Source organism: Podarcis pityusensis, assembly GCF_964106645.2.
Source record: "Podarcis pityusensis genome assembly, chromosome: 1".
Lineage (NCBI taxonomy): Eukaryota > Metazoa > Chordata > Lepidosauria > Squamata > Lacertidae > Podarcis > Podarcis pityusensis.
The window spans coordinates 38,598,603-38,614,123 of NC_138028.1; the positions used below are offsets into that span (position 1 = coordinate 38,598,603).

The following is a 15,521-nucleotide window of genomic DNA, read 5'->3' on the forward strand; positions in this document are numbered from 1 at the left end:
TTTTGATTTTTGAAACCCATTGAAGTTATTGGACACGACTGACTTGGGTTCATTAATTTCAGTGGGTCTGCTCTGAGTAGGATTTAGTTGAATGCAACTCATATTCTGTAACTTAACTAAATTGATGGTTTCATGCTTGAAGTATGTTAGGTAACAGGCACATGTGAATCCATGCTGATTGTGAATCCATGCTGATTCTGTCATTGTAACCTATTACTCTCCCTCATTTGCCATCATTCATATGACAGCATTACATACTTCCTGCTGAGTTGTTCGCCTGCATTGTCATGTGACTTGTGAAATAGCTGGATACATTCTGTTTTCATGAGGTCACCTCGCTTTCCTCATCACAGCAAACGTGTTTGTGCCATGATTGATGCAACACCATGACTAAGACTGCAGTAAACATGACACTAGATCTGCTGGCTGACAGTTTATCCCAGTGACCCACATCTGTGCACAGCACAACATTCTCTGTTCATAGCATAGAGAATTGGCAGTGGTGCTTTCTGCTCACCTAGACAAAACCATCTATTAGCAGGGTTGTAGAGGAAAGACACTTCCATCCCTTTGTTTAAAAATGCTGACTTTTCTCCCATCTCCATAGCAAAAGGAATGGAAGGACTGTTTATTACCTTTACTTTGGAACAAAGAGGCTACTGCAGCCCTGTAGGGAGTTCTCTCCTGTCCAGTGGGTTACCCTCAGCGGAAACTCCCTTGACAGTCAGGAGAAGCACTCATAACTCCATGCTATAATTTTGTCTCCTCTCAATTTAGCTTCCTGCCGCTCCTGGAAAATCGGGCATTAGCTTTCTACAGTATCTCTGTGTTGTGCTCAGGAGACTGGTGGGAAGCAAAGTAACATTCCAGAGTTCTGAAACTTCAGAAGAAGTGTGCGTCGTAATGCCACAAAAGTACTCCTCTCTTGTAGACTCAGTAATGGAAACTCCTTCATTCCTGTAATACTTATTTTCAATGGGTTAAATAGCTGGATATGATCAACAATTACTTCTCTGTCCACAACACCTTTCAATATTTGAGTGTTCATAATATATTCTTTTAAGCCATCCTTTCAACGGGTTTAGAGATGTATTTCCAAAGTCTCATGACTTGCCTTCTAAAATATCCATTTAGTTTCCCCTGAATCATTCTTTCTAATACAGTGGTACCTTGGTTCTCAAACGCCTTGGTTCTCAAACGCCGAAAACCCAGAAGTAAGTGTTCCGGTTTTCAAACGTTTTTCAGAAGCCAAACGTCCGATGCAGTTGTCAGCTATTGTTTCTGGAGCACTTGTTCCAATCAGAAGCTGCGCTTTGGTTTTCGAACATTTCTGAAGTCAAACCGACTTCCGGAAGGGATTAAGTTTGGCGCTTTTGTTTTTGCTATTTATTTTGTGTTTTTGTTTTTGAGGCTTTTTTGGTTAATTTGTTTTTGTGGCTGTGTGTAACCCAGTTCAGCGATTGATTGATTGATTGATTGATTGTGTGACTGCAGAAATGGATAAAAGCCCCCCATCCACACAATGACTATCATCAGTGCAGGTAAGAAAATAAGTTAATTTTATTTTTTATCATCTACAATACTCTTTTATTTATTTTATAGTACAGTACATTGATTATTGCTTTCATTTTATGGCTCTATGGTCTTGTTAGATAGTAAAACTTCATGTTGAATTGCTGTTTCATGGGTTGTTTTTAAAAGTCTGGAACGGATTAATCTGTTTTGCATTACTTTCTATGGGAAAGTGCACTTTGGTTTTGGAACGGACTTGCGGAATGGATTAAGTTTGAAAACCGAGGTATCAGTGTACTGGCCTTACTGGTCGCATGACTATTGGTTTGCCCACAAGCAGAGCCACCCACAGACAAGGTGGTGGTTTCTATATTCTCAAGAGGGCTTCCCAGATACACAGTAGTAGAAATAGAGAATTTTATTAAATCAGCATTTTAAAAATTGAACTGATGTGATTTGCATGTCCTGGATTAGTATATGTATCAGAACGTAATTATTCTTTGGATTTTTTGTGTGATACAGTTCTCCAAAAAGTGGTTTAGAAACCATTACTAGTGTAGCCTGCCTTTAGAAAATGTATGTGACAAAATTTGCATAAATATATATACAGTGGTACCTCGCAAGACGAATGCCTCGCAAGACGAAAAACTCGCAAGACGAAAGAGTTTTTCGTTTTTTTGAGTTGCTTTGCAAGACGAATTTCCCTATGGGCTTGCTTCGCAAGACGAAAATGTCTTGCAAGTTTGTTTCCTTTTGGATTTTCAATGCATTCCTATGGGAAACCGTGCTTCGCAAGACGAAAAATTCGCAAGACGAAAAAACTCACAGAACGAATTAATTTTGTTTTGCGAGGCACCACTGTAATTTAAAATCACAGATGAATGCAGAAATGGGACAGCACAGGCTTATGAATGAATATGTGTGAGAAGTTCAGATGTATATTCATTTGTAAATTAAAAGAGAAGAAAAACTACCATCACCAAAAAGCGTGATAACCAAGTATGCTCTGTTAGATTACTAAAGCTATGAAATGTTGAGAGGGGTAAAGAGATAAATAAGGAGGAATTGACCTGCTAAGCTCCTAACAGTAAATAGGAAATGGAGATTTGGAATGTGTGCTATGCACATGAGTTTTAAAAAGTCCCTTCCCACAGTATGTATGAAGATGGTTTCAGAGGATAAAAAATGGGAGAGCCCTCTGTTTATCCCCAGAAAATGCAAAGCATTTCCTGTTTTATGTTACCTAGACCCCTGGACACAAGTACTCCTGTTAGGGAGTGGGGATAATAGCAGTGTTTTGTTGAGAATCCCCACTTAAATACAGTGGTGCCCCGCAAGATGAATGCCTCGCAAAACGAAAAACCCGCTAGACGAAAGGGTTTTCCGTTTTTGCGTTGCTTCGTAAGACGATTTCCCCTATGGCTTGCTTCGCAAGACGAAGGGCTTGATCCACGCCGCGCGCAAACCGCTTTCACCGCCAATCTATCTATGCGGCAGCGGGGAATCTAATAGTAATAGCAATCGATACATTATTAGCGTCCGGAAACACAGCCAGTGGTGATGCTGCCCCGCGCCGCTTCGAAAAGTTCCTAGGCTTCAGTCTTAGAACTGGGAGGGGACCTGGCGGCGACACCCGGCTCGGGGTGGGATTTCCCCGTCTGCACTCTTAGCGCGTGCGGCGACCGCTAGATCCCGAGGACGGCAGACTGGGCGGGGGGGGGCATGAAAAGTTTTGCCTGCCCATCTCCGAGGAAGCGGGGGGAGATGATCCCTGTCAAGGGAAGAAGGGGGCACCCATTTGCCAGCAGCCGATGCCCCCGAACCGAGGCTGGCGCCATCGCCTGTCAAAGTGACCGCAAAGGCGAGCTCCAGTCGCGCGGCCGAGGGAAGCCCCGCTGTGGGTCGTCCAAAGTCAGCCCGAGCACGCCACTCACCTAAAAGGCATGGAGAGACGGAGGGAGCGCCCGAGGATCCCGGTGCAGAGGAGACTCCTGCAGCAAAATAAAGGCAGCCGGCAGCCGGAGGGCTCCAGAACACGGAGCTGTGGCGGGGCCATCGATGGCGTTGCCGGAGACTCCTCCCTCTGGGCCTCGCTCTCTCCGCTTTCGCCGCTGCTTGCCCTGCCTGCGATCGGCCGGGCTCATCGCTCCGCTCTGCAGAGCGCTGCACAAAGGCGCGGCGGGACAGGTGTCCGGGGACACTTTGGCTGAGCGCGCGCCGGGATCGGAGTTGCGGGGTGCTTGCTGCAGATCTTATCTTCCGGGGTCGCTGGGATGGCGGCGGTCGGGGCTTGTGTTATGTAAGCGCGTCAGGAGGGACTGCTTAAGAGACCGGACGAGGCTTATGCAATGGCCAGATGCTCCCTAGGGGTCGAGGCTTGCAGTTGCGTGAACGAGTTTATACCTTAAGCCGCTAATAGCCGTGCTTCGCAAGACGAAAAAAAACGCAAGACGAAGAGACTCACGGAACGGATTAATTTCGTCTTGCGAGGCACCACTGTAAGACCAGCCATCTGGTCCAGCATCCTTTTCTTACAGTGGCCAACCAGATGCCTTTGGGTAACCTGCAAGCAGGATACTCGTTTGCCACTGCTCTCCCCACTTGTGGAGGTGCATGAGTTCTAGTGCTATGAATGGCAGCTTCTCTCTATCTGATGTCTCCACAATGTGCATAGTTTAACACATTTCTTACACATCTTTTCTCTAAATTAGAAAGCCTCTAATGTTGTAACCTTGTCTCCTAAGGGAGCTTCTCCAGTCCCTTGATCATTTGGTTGGCCTTTCCTGAATCATTTCCAGTTCTACAACACTCTTTTTGAGGCGAGGATATCACAGCTGTACATGCTTATTCCAAGCATCTTTGCACCATAGCTTTGCATTAACAGTATTATAATTTTCAATTCCTTGCCTAAGGATCACTAGCATGGAACTTGCCATTTATTCCTACCCCTGTCTCCTTTTCTTTATCCAGTTATTGTTCCATAAGAAAACCTGTCCTATTATCTCTTCACCACTAAGCTTACTCTGCAGTAATTGCTGAGGGTCTTTGTAACTGGTCAAAAAAACGTTTTAAAAGTCTTACGTATACGCAATGGCGACTGGATCACATCTTATGCTTATTGACACACTCAAAGAATTCTTAAAATGTTAGGTAGGCAAGACTTACCCTTGTGGAAGCTATGCTGGTTTTGCTTCAGCAATAATTGTTCTATGTGTGGTATATAGGGTGGGGTATAAATAATAAAATGTGGTATATAGGGCCAGATGGGCAGGGTATAAATAATAAAATTATTATTATTAATTCTGTCTTTTATAATTATTTCTGCCAGTTTTCCAGACTTGATCATTATAGAAATAAAAATACACATTTCTCTCTAATAGAATAGAAAAATGCATTAACATACTTTGGCCAAAGAATTGAATGATTAGGTTAGAGGGATCCTGTTCCTTCTTAAACAATCCTTAAGGAATGCAATCGGAAATGTGGTATTACATACTGAATACAAGGCATCACCTACTGGAAACTGAGGAGTCCATGTTACTGCAACAGATGACTCATAGCAGTGCTGGCTATTAGATCCATAACATTTTATCCTGTAACCACCACTATCCCATATACTACTTGTTTTTGGTAACTTTCGTACGCTGGCAGGGATGTATTTAGAAATGCCTCTTTCCCAACCTTGGTTGGTTAGTGGTTTGGATTTGCAAGGAAGTACTCTTTTAAAAAAGGGAAACAATGCCTCAGCTTCACAATGATGCATTGAGAAACTCAGACAAGTAGGGTTGCCACTTTATTGTGGTATTTTCTTGTGTGAAATGAGGAAGGAAGTCAGGTCGGATAGAAGAAACAAGCAGCTTCAGGTGTCCGGGTGGGGGGGCACACAAAATGAGGTTGTGGGCCATGGGATCCCCAGCTGTGCTATAGTTGGGAATGGACAGACATATTCCAATGGCTAGAAAAGCCAACTAAAATGGGTTGGAGCTTGGAGCTTGGAGCACCTATTTGAGACCTGTCTGCAGTTGAATGCCTGAGAATTTTGTTTTTCTTGTGCGATTTTAACATGTCCTTTTTCTGTGTTGAATTTTCATAGGATGCCTTTTGTGTACCAAGGTTTTAACTGCATTAAAAAGAAGAATAAATTCTTTTTTAAAAAACCCTAAGAAATTGCATTCCCTCAATAGTCTTGTTTACTGGTTTCTATTCTGTATTTGTTACTTGATTGATTGTATCGACCCTTTTCAGAAGTGGTAGCAACAACAACAAACCCCTAACATTTGCTACTTGCAAGGTATGAGTAAAAAATTATGAGCTATAAGGAAATAGCACTTCATTCAGAGAGCCATAATATAGAGATTACTGGAGCAGTGGAGCTTGAAAGCTGGATTCCTTTCATTGACCATTCTCTGCTGTGATTGTGGAAGAGAGACAGGCATTGCTGTTTGAAGTGGGGAAGAATATGCCAAATTATCCACTGTCAGTTTTCCACTCCCTGTCCCACATTTGATGCTATGAATTGCACTCCATTTGGTTTGAGTGTTAAAGGGCAGGTGTTACATCCTACAGCCAAGGACCAAGTTCGTGAGTGGCTTCTGATACTTAAACTAAAATTGGCATGGTGCGTGGCATGGAAGTGATTTTATGGGCTGTAATATAGGCCAGTCGCCTGTAAAAGTAGGATTTCTTTTTGGTTTTTAAAGTGTGCCTTATTGTGCTAAAGCTGATTTTATTGTAGTGGTGTATTTTGTTCTTTTTTTAAAAGATCTGTTCTTGTTACTCTGTGTTTACAAAAGAAATAAGGAAGTGGAGATTTACTACATTTAATATACAGCAAATCTGCATCCTAACATGCATTTGACTTGAAATGGGATAGCTCAGTTGGTTAGAACATGGTGCTAATAACACCAAGGTTGCAGCTTCGATTCCTATTAAGGGACAGCTGCATATTCCTGTATTGCAGAGGATCGGAATAGAAGATCCTCAGGATTCCTTCCAACTCTGTGATTCTGTGATTTCAACCATATGCGGTTGAAGGCGGTCTGGGGAGGGAAAGGATCAGAGGTCCTGGGCAAGGCCTGCTTTGCATACCCTTTGAGCAGGGCACCTTTGGCCAGCAGCTCCGTGGCTCTGGAAGTGGGGATTTCCCATGGGATCTCTTGAGAGCTAAAGGCACCCTGCTCTCAGGGTGCACCAAAGTGGCTTTGCCTGGGGAAAACAGCCAAGACCCAGCACAAAATGAGTGCTCTTGTGAGAGCATTCACGCAACTCTCAGAGCCACTGCACTGCTGGCCAAAGGTGCAGGCATGCTGCGTGGGACTTTTCTCCTCACTTACTGCCTTATAGAAGGCAAGCAGGCTGGCTATCTTCATGGGCATCTCCAAGGGTTATTTGGGCTATACAGTGGTACCTCGGGTTACAGACCCTTCAGGTTACAGACGTTTCAGATTACAGACACAGCTAACCCAAAAATAGTACCTTGGGTTAAGAACTTTGCTTCAGGATGAGAACAGAAATCGCATTGCAGCAGCAGCGGGAGGCCCCATTAGCTAAAGTGGTACCTCAGGTTAAGAACAGTTTCAGGTTAAGAACGGAGGTCCAGAATGAATTAAGTACTTAACCCGAGGTACCACTGTATGCAGTTTTCATGTATATGTGTAACCCTGGGAATCTAACTCTCATACAAGATGCAGTTCCCCTGTATTGCACTTGTTCACTCACAACATTGAGAACTATGGCTTCTGCTCCAAAAAAAAGTTTTACTCAAGAGTAGATGCATTGAAAGGAAGGACCTAAGTTAGTCGTGTCCATTAATTTCAGTGAGTTTCTTCAGAGTAAAATTTAGTTGGATGCAACCCCATGTGTGCAAACTGTTGATGTGGCTGCTTATGAAACTCTTTGCAAGCTTATAGTGGTTAACCTCGCACAATGGACAACATAACGTTTCTTGCATTTCATGTTTCAGTTTGAGAGCTTTAAGTGGTTTTGTCCAGACTTTAACTGCATTTCTTGAATGCAGTTCTTTCTTGAACTGCAAGGATGATAACAGCCTTCCACACTGTATTTTATTTTTTTTGTAAGACAGGGCATTATGTATCTAATCAAAAATTGCTTTCAACTTCCTGCAATTCTTTATTATAAATAATGATAATGCCAAATGTATTACAGTGCAGTCCTATTCATATTTAGCCAGAAACAAGTCCCACTGGGTTCAGTAGAACTTTCTCCCAGTTAAGTGCGTATATGAGACTGAAACATTAGACTTTTTTTCGGCGTAACTTTTTCATGTATTTGACTGGCAATTAGCATGTGATCTCATAGTATTAAATGTGCTGAAAGGATAACTGAAATCATAGTTCTGCAGTATGCCAGCCATATTAATTTTTTTTATCTATCTGTAATATGTAAAGATTTCAGCCATTGATTCCCTTAGACTCCTAAATTCTAACAACATTATTAAAGTTCTCAGGACACATTCAGGACAGCCTGTTCAAGACAGGAAGTACCATTTAAGATAAATGGTTAGTATGTAATGTCAGTTGATGCAAAACACAGAGGATCATGACAGTATTGCAGACAGGTATGCCATGGATTGAAATCTTCTTTGTCCAAACATTCTGTGTGTAGTTCTCTATGGCATGGCAAAGAAATAATAGATCACTTTCTTTTCCTAATTGTGTGATCTAGGGAGTTAATTTCTAAATTTACTCTCACATTTTCTTTAGTGGCTGTATGTATAGAAAGAACAGTATTCTTGTAAGATCATTTTTGTTCTAACTCAGTGAATGTTTAAATCTCCGAATGCCATAATACTGGCACTCTATTACTCCTCTATTTCAGAAAAAGAAAATTGAGTAATTAGATTGGGTATCCCAGATTGGAATTCATCAAAGTATACCATTCCTTTATAGCTATAACACATTGAAATGCTGGAGAATAATGTTCAAAACCTTCACATTCAGGTGACATCAAAGTTTATCTATTATGGATAGACCAGATCAATAAATTATTACAATCCTTTCTGATCTAGTATTTTCAGATCTCCTACATGGAAGGCATTTTTTTTTTTTAACCTATGAGCTTAAAACGTGCCTTGATTATTCAAGCAGGGTGGGGAAAGTGTATCTGATAGTTTGCTTCCCAAGATGTTGCCTAGAAACATTCACTACATAACCCACTTGAAAACAAAACTGTTCCTTGAGCCTGAAGGCCAAAGGAAATGTGTTGCAAAGCAGCTAAATGTTTTCATTGTTTGCAACAGTGAAATCTTGCATATATGACTTTTTTAAAAAACATACTTTTTAATGTTTTAGACTTTTGAATGTAAATATTAAGCAAACAGTATGGGACATTTAATTTGGGGCTAATCTTAAATATACTGCCTCTTGACTTTTCAAAATAGTTGGAGAGTCCACCACCTCTCGTGGGAGTCTGTTCCACTGCTGAACGACTCTTACTGTGAAAAAGTTCTTGATGTTTAGGTGGAATCTCCTTTCTTGTAACTTGAAGACATTGGTTTGAGTCCTGCCCTCCAGAGCAAGAGAAAACAAGCTTGTATCCTCTTCCATGTGATAACCCTTGAGATATTTGAAGATGGCTATCATATCTCCTCTCAGTCTTCTCATATCCAGGCTAAACATACCCAGCTCCCTCAACCATTCCTCATAAGGCTTGGTTTCCAGACCCGTGATCATCGTGGTTGCTCTCCTTTCCGCACGTTCCAGCTTGTCAATATCCTTCTTAAATTGTGGCACCCAAACTGGTGTGGTCTGATCAAATCAGAATAGAGTGGCATTCTTACTCAGTGCTATTTTTCTAGAAAAAAAGGTGCCACAACTCACCATGAATGCCTCCCTTGTTCTCTTAAAATGGCAATGGCATCCCCCTGAGAGGTGCCAGAACTGAATTCTGGCGAGTTCCAGATGAAAAAAAAGCCCCGCTCTTACTTCCCATGATCTGGACACTATACTTCTGTTGATGCAGCCTAGGATAGTTAATGCTCATCTGTAAGATGAGATTTTCATTTTCATCCTGATTTTTTTCAAAATGAAAGGTACTAGCATTTCATGAATAAGATCAAGACTGGTATGTTTACTTCTCCCTCCTCCTCCTCCTCTGCAATCTTTATCTGGACACAATGAAACCCTTTCAGAGAAAACAAACAAACATACATACTATATAGTTGGGAGTGAATTTGTCTAACTGCCAAGACTTTGAAGGTAATCCATTAAATTGTTTGGAAAGGGGTGTTGATACAGGAACAAAGGAACAACACCTGATGCCAAATAAACCTTCACAGCCTGAGGCAGGTCTGAAGTCGACCAAGCAGTGACTGAACAGAAGCAAAGGAGTTACTGAAGACCCAAAAAACAATAACATTATTAAAAAGGAAAATTAGTTTTCTTTTTTGCATGTATATAATTTGATACTTGGTCAACAATTATTTTAATGGTGCATATTAATCAATGGAACACAACTCAAATCACTTTCAAAGCACTGCTTCAGATAATAAAAAAGTACAAATGATGAGGTTAACTGCAGAAAAGTAAAATGCCCATCAGCCCCAGCCTGCATGGCCAGTGGTCATGGATGATGGGAACTGTAGTCCAGCAGCATCTGGAGGGACCATGTTGGGGAAGACTGGTCTAGAGTGTGATCTTGTATATGTCATATAGGAAGACTATGTGATATACTGTTGTGTCAGAAAAGATTCTCAGAATCCTAGGCGGTAGCATGAACATTGTAGGCGTTTGAAGCTACATGTGCATAACCCATGTGATGTAAATGTTGGTGGATCCATGGATTTCCATGTAACGCCTGAGAAAGCCATCAACTCTCTAACCAGGAAATTGAAGCAGATTTTGTTTCATAAACCACTTGGAGGTTTTACTGCAATCAAGTGGAATATGTAAATGTCGTTAACTATAATTCAAAGAAATTAGAGATGGAAAGTAGGTGCAGAAGCACAAGTGTTTGAAGCAGTAACATGCAATTCTGGAGGCTTAGACTGAAGGAGTGCTGTTTTCCTTACCTATATTTTTACGGCTGCATTCGTCTGTGGCCTAGTTTGGATATTCCTACTGAGGGCAGATTTCTGCTCAGGGTGGTCATAGATTAGAACTCTTGTTTCAGTTAGAGATCTGAGAATTTGAGTGAGGCAAGAGAAATGTTTTCATGGTTTGGATATTTCAGATGCATGAAACCTCATAGCCAGACAATTGATAACATGTGTAAGATTTTTGAGAACAAATTTCCTGTATTAATTTTGCAGTAGTTTCATTTTGATTTAGAGTTTTGTATTCCTATCAAACTAATTTTAAAAACAATAATTTCCAAGTAAAGCTTTTGACTCTGGTTTCAAATGTAAACTTTAAATGACGTTAAGTGTATGCTGTAACTTGCACACATGCATCCCAAGTCAAGTATTTCGCTACATGAACCTTTTGAGTACAGTAGTTGAAACCTTTGAGCCTTTACAGGGTATAATCCTGTGCATGTATATCCAGAAGTAAGATTCATTGAGTTCAATGGGACTCACTCCCAGGTAGTTGTATATCAGTTTGCTGTCTTTTACAGCATGTAAAATTAACATGGTGTTCGTTTGTTTTTAGTTTTGCTTACTAAATATATCAGACATGCTAAATCAGATGCTTGAGATCATGTCTTAAACTTAAATGGCTATACAATACTTCAAAGAGCTTAGGATAGTTGGATGTTCACGTGCTAAAGTTGTCTTGTATTCAGAGCATTTGGCATCACATGAAGAAAGGCACGTCTGCCTGGAAATACACCAAAAGATGACAAATCATTCAAAGATCAGTATAGCTGAAAGTAGTACAATACCGATCTTTTAGAAGGCTGCTGGAAGTGCAGCTTTCCATCTTGCACAGAAGAACGTTTGTCAGTGAACAATAACCAGTGTTCATGCAGATGTGCTTGCTACTGTAAATGGGAAGGGCTATGTCTGTTGATGTTACCAGTGTATGATGTAATCACATAATACTGCAGGGCAGGAGGAGTTACAGCAAAGCCCTTGTAGGCAAGCAGTGAAGTTGGGGTGGGGGGGGGATTTGCAGTGGGAAGTAACCAGGAAGCAATGATTTATATTTATTTTTTTTGCTTCCAATCAACCCTGTTGTATGTTGAAGTAACTCATTTGTCTGTTATTTAGGAAAGAATAGTTTGTTGGTTGCTGCAAAAACAAAGAGTCTTGAGGCAATTAAAAAAACCACTCACGAACAAATTAGTTAATATTTTTAAGGTGCAACCTGACTCTTTACTCTGACTGCAAACAGGAGTCTTTATAGGAGTCTTTAAATGGAAAGATCTGAGTTAAGTTGGTTTACATAAAAGTGAAGTGTCAATAACTGATCCTTATGCTTGGAGTGAGATCCATAGTACATGCATTTGCCACATTGCTGGTGAGCCTGAATAGCAGAATCACTCAAAGGTTTTAGGAAGACCTGAGATATAGATGAAGGAACCGGTAGCCTTATATGCATAAATAAGCCTGGAGCTTATTTGGAGCTTATATGTTATGCTCCCCCCTCCCTGCAAACACCTGCTTCCTGCAAGCTGCAGTTTTTTCTGCTCTGGGAGGGTATGGTAGTTTGGTGGAAAAAATAATACTTAGTCTATGGAAAGAGTTTCTGTTGTCTCATCCTCTCAGCATGACAGATAATGGATTCTGAGAGGGCATAAAGTTGATTGCAGTTGCCATGATGATAGTAGCAAGGATCTTGTTATACTGTTCGGGTTTAATCCTTGACCATATAACTACTTTTGTATTTTTTATCTTGCATATGTTTTTGCATGTACTTCCTATTTGAAGAGTAATGGAAATCAGTATACTATATAAGTGAAGGGTAATGGGAATCAGTATGCTGTATAAGTGAAATTGAAATGTACCATATGAATTTTATTCTAGGAACGCAACCCGTCTCCTCCATCTCTGATCTACAATGAGTGCCAAATCCGCTATCAGCAAAGAGATTTTCGCTCCGCATGATGAAAGAATGTTGGGAGCAGTCCAAGTAAAAAGGAGAACGAAGAAAAAGATTCCTTTTTTGGCAACGGGGGGTCAGGGCGAATATTTAACTTATATCTGTTTGTCAGGTAAGAAAAATGATTTTGACATCTAGCTGTCCTTTCAGTTTCTCTTTGTAGTTTGATTAACTGATTAGATGTTGTGATTGCTAAAAATAATCTAGTATCATGAATTTTAATCAAACAAGTAGATCAACAGTATGCTTTGTCATTTGATATTCATAGGTTTGACTACATAAGGCAAAGGTATGGATGTCTACGGCAATTATATGCTGTAACTGGCAATGTTGAACTGTCCTTGTAATTTCAGTGATCTTTCTAGTGTTTGACAGGAAATTATAGGAAGATGAATTCACTTTGCCATTCTTGTGTTTGGAGGGGATGTATGTGGGTTTCTGGTGTTGGCATTCAGGGATTTATTTATTTGGCACATGTTTTATGCAGATTTAATTTGCTTCCAAATATCCACTGAGCTTCCCTGGGCCTAGGGATTCACTTGCTGTATGAGATCAAAGTTCCATTCTGCCACCATTAGTGGTCCATTGGTTGTCTCTGGAAAGCTCATAAGCAGGGTGTGATGGAGGCTATCCTTAACTTTGTCCTGCTATGCTGTTCTCCCAATAAATTTGTCTAATTCTTTTCAAAGCCATATATGATTTTCCAAATTTTAGAGGAAATAAACTCCACTGGTATATTTTGATTTATGTGAAGCAGTACTTTGTTACAGTTGTAACTCTATTTTACAACATGTACCAAAAGGTTTCTACATGTACCAAGAGTGATTGGCCTCATTCATTCCACATTGTCCAATAGGGTAGCAAGGCAGCCTGTTTGCTGATATAATCTAGACATCTCACAATGTCATTAGCGTTTTTACTAAGTTAGCAGTGCATTCTGCCGTTCATCCTTCTGTCAAATCAGGTTTCCTATTATGAGAATCATTCAATCGTTTTATTTGCATACCGCCTTTCCAAAGTTAAAACCATGTTCAAGGCAGCTTACAACATGTAAAAAATTACATAATGACAGACATAACAAAAGTAGTAAAATAATAAAACACCAAGAAGTACATATTGAACAATTTCTACATAAATTATAAGTTCATAAATAAATAAATAAATAAATAAATACAGCAACAACACCCACCCCCCAACAACAACACATCCCTAACAATACCTCAGCCCAATAGTCTGTTCAAGAGCTTCAACTTTTGTAGTTGGAGTCAGTCAGGTCCAAGTAGAAAAGGGGTTTCAGAGCAGGGAACTGGTATTCCTGGACTCACAGCAAAGATGGTCCCCGCTAATCCACCCTACTCATCCCTGGAGGTAGATCATTGGCATGAGATCATCTTGTCCTCTCTTCTGCTATTGGGTCACCTTGCTCTGTCTTTTGAGGACCTTTTACTCCAGACTTGAAGTTCTCTGGAGAGGAGCTCTCACAGAGGTCTTCTAAATTCACATCTTTGAATAGCTATGTCCTTCTTCCTTTAGTAGCCAAATAGAAATCTAAGGGTAATTAAAATGGCTGTATGTTTAAAAAATGAGGTAGATTTGTTAACTATTCACAAATTAGCTTTAATTTGCAACTTTAAATTTTAAGCTTTGCTCAAAACTTGGCTTACCTACCGTTTCAGACATTTTCTTTGCAAAGGTAGGGTCACAGCACATATGCTGCCTCGTAGTTGGCCAATACTAATAATTCAAATTTAGCTGTGATATAATTGGATAACACAGATGCAATAATAACTTTTTAAAAAGAAGATAGAAAAAGAAGGCTGTTTTTCCAAGTCAAAGCCAATTTTAACAGTCCTTAGAGATAACTATATATTGAGCTATGAAGGAGCTTTGGAAGTTTGTTCAGTTGATTATTGCACTCCTTTAGCTTGTGGGATCCACTTTTCTCTCATCCTTATTCTGCTGTTGAAAAGCATACTGCAGAGAACAGGCAACGCTTGTTAGACTGCAAAGAACTCAAGAATATAGTCCTGTAATTGTAGGCTAGCAGTATTGAGAATTTAGCGTGTAAAGCAGAGCTGACATTTAGGTCCAAATGTCATGTTGTGTATTTGCAGTCCACAAGTGCAAAGGACAGGAATTATTGGCGAGTGCACACCTCAACCTGCTGTGTCAGACTGGGTCTTAACTTGCTAGTTGATCCACTGGTTTAAATCCATTGCTCTTATTTAATAAATTTTATATTTCACCTTTCAAAAGCTCAGGGCTTCTGGAAAACCTTCCTTACAATCTGTTGTCTTCTGGTTCGAACAATTAAAAGCAAAAAGATTGCCCTCTTACCTTCACTCCCAGTGGAATTGACTACATGTAAAAGATACTGGGAGTGGATGAGTTCCCCTATGAAAATGCAGAGTAGAATGCTTCCCTTGTCCTTGCTTCTAGAAGAGAGGGGTCCCAGCCAGCTATTTGGATAGTGCGCACCCCGGAAATGATCTCTTTCAGCTTCTGTCTTCTGGAAGAAGGTACAGGGTTATAAAGACTAGGACTAGCCGCCAGGGAAACAGTTTCTATCCAAATGCGATTTTGGTTTTAAACACAGCGTAAGGTAGTCTCTATGTGAGTATACGGTATTTAATTATGGGGTATTAGAGTTTTTAGGGGCTAACCAGGCTGGGATAGTTGGGATAGCAGGCTTGTTGGTTTTTGAATGTCTGATGTAGATTTTTCAATTTTGTTGCTCTGTATGGGACAATGACAATAAAGATTATCGTATTGTATCGTATTTGAAAGAACGGCAGGCTGGGGCTCCTACCTGTGAATTCATGTAGCTTGGAAATTCTATGCTTCTGTTTCAAATGCCAGAACCTCCTTTTGGAGAATGCAAAGAGGTTCATCAGTAAAGAGGTGTTGTCTTGTGGGATGTGATGCAGATTGCACCAACACTTGTTGATATGTCAAAATGCAACTCTACCCTTGCACCTGATTTTATTGGGTTTTTGTTGTTGTTGTTAA

The 15,521-nt window shown here is 40.5% G+C and overlaps 1 protein-coding gene across 2 annotated transcripts in view; it reads left to right on the top strand.

The window, feature by feature from the left end:
* The window catches only part of STXBP6 (syntaxin binding protein 6), a 99,105-nt gene that overhangs the window by 14,452 nt on the left and 69,132 nt on the right, over positions 1 to 15,521 (top strand). For both annotated transcript variants that reach the window (XM_080979573.1, XM_080979574.1), the window contains exon 2: positions 12,437 to 12,624. In XM_080979573.1, the coding sequence (XP_080835699.1) occupies positions 12,471 to 12,624 (154 nt within the window). In that variant the 5' untranslated portion in view covers positions 12,437 to 12,470. The remainder of the gene's footprint in view (positions 1 to 12,436; positions 12,625 to 15,521) is intronic.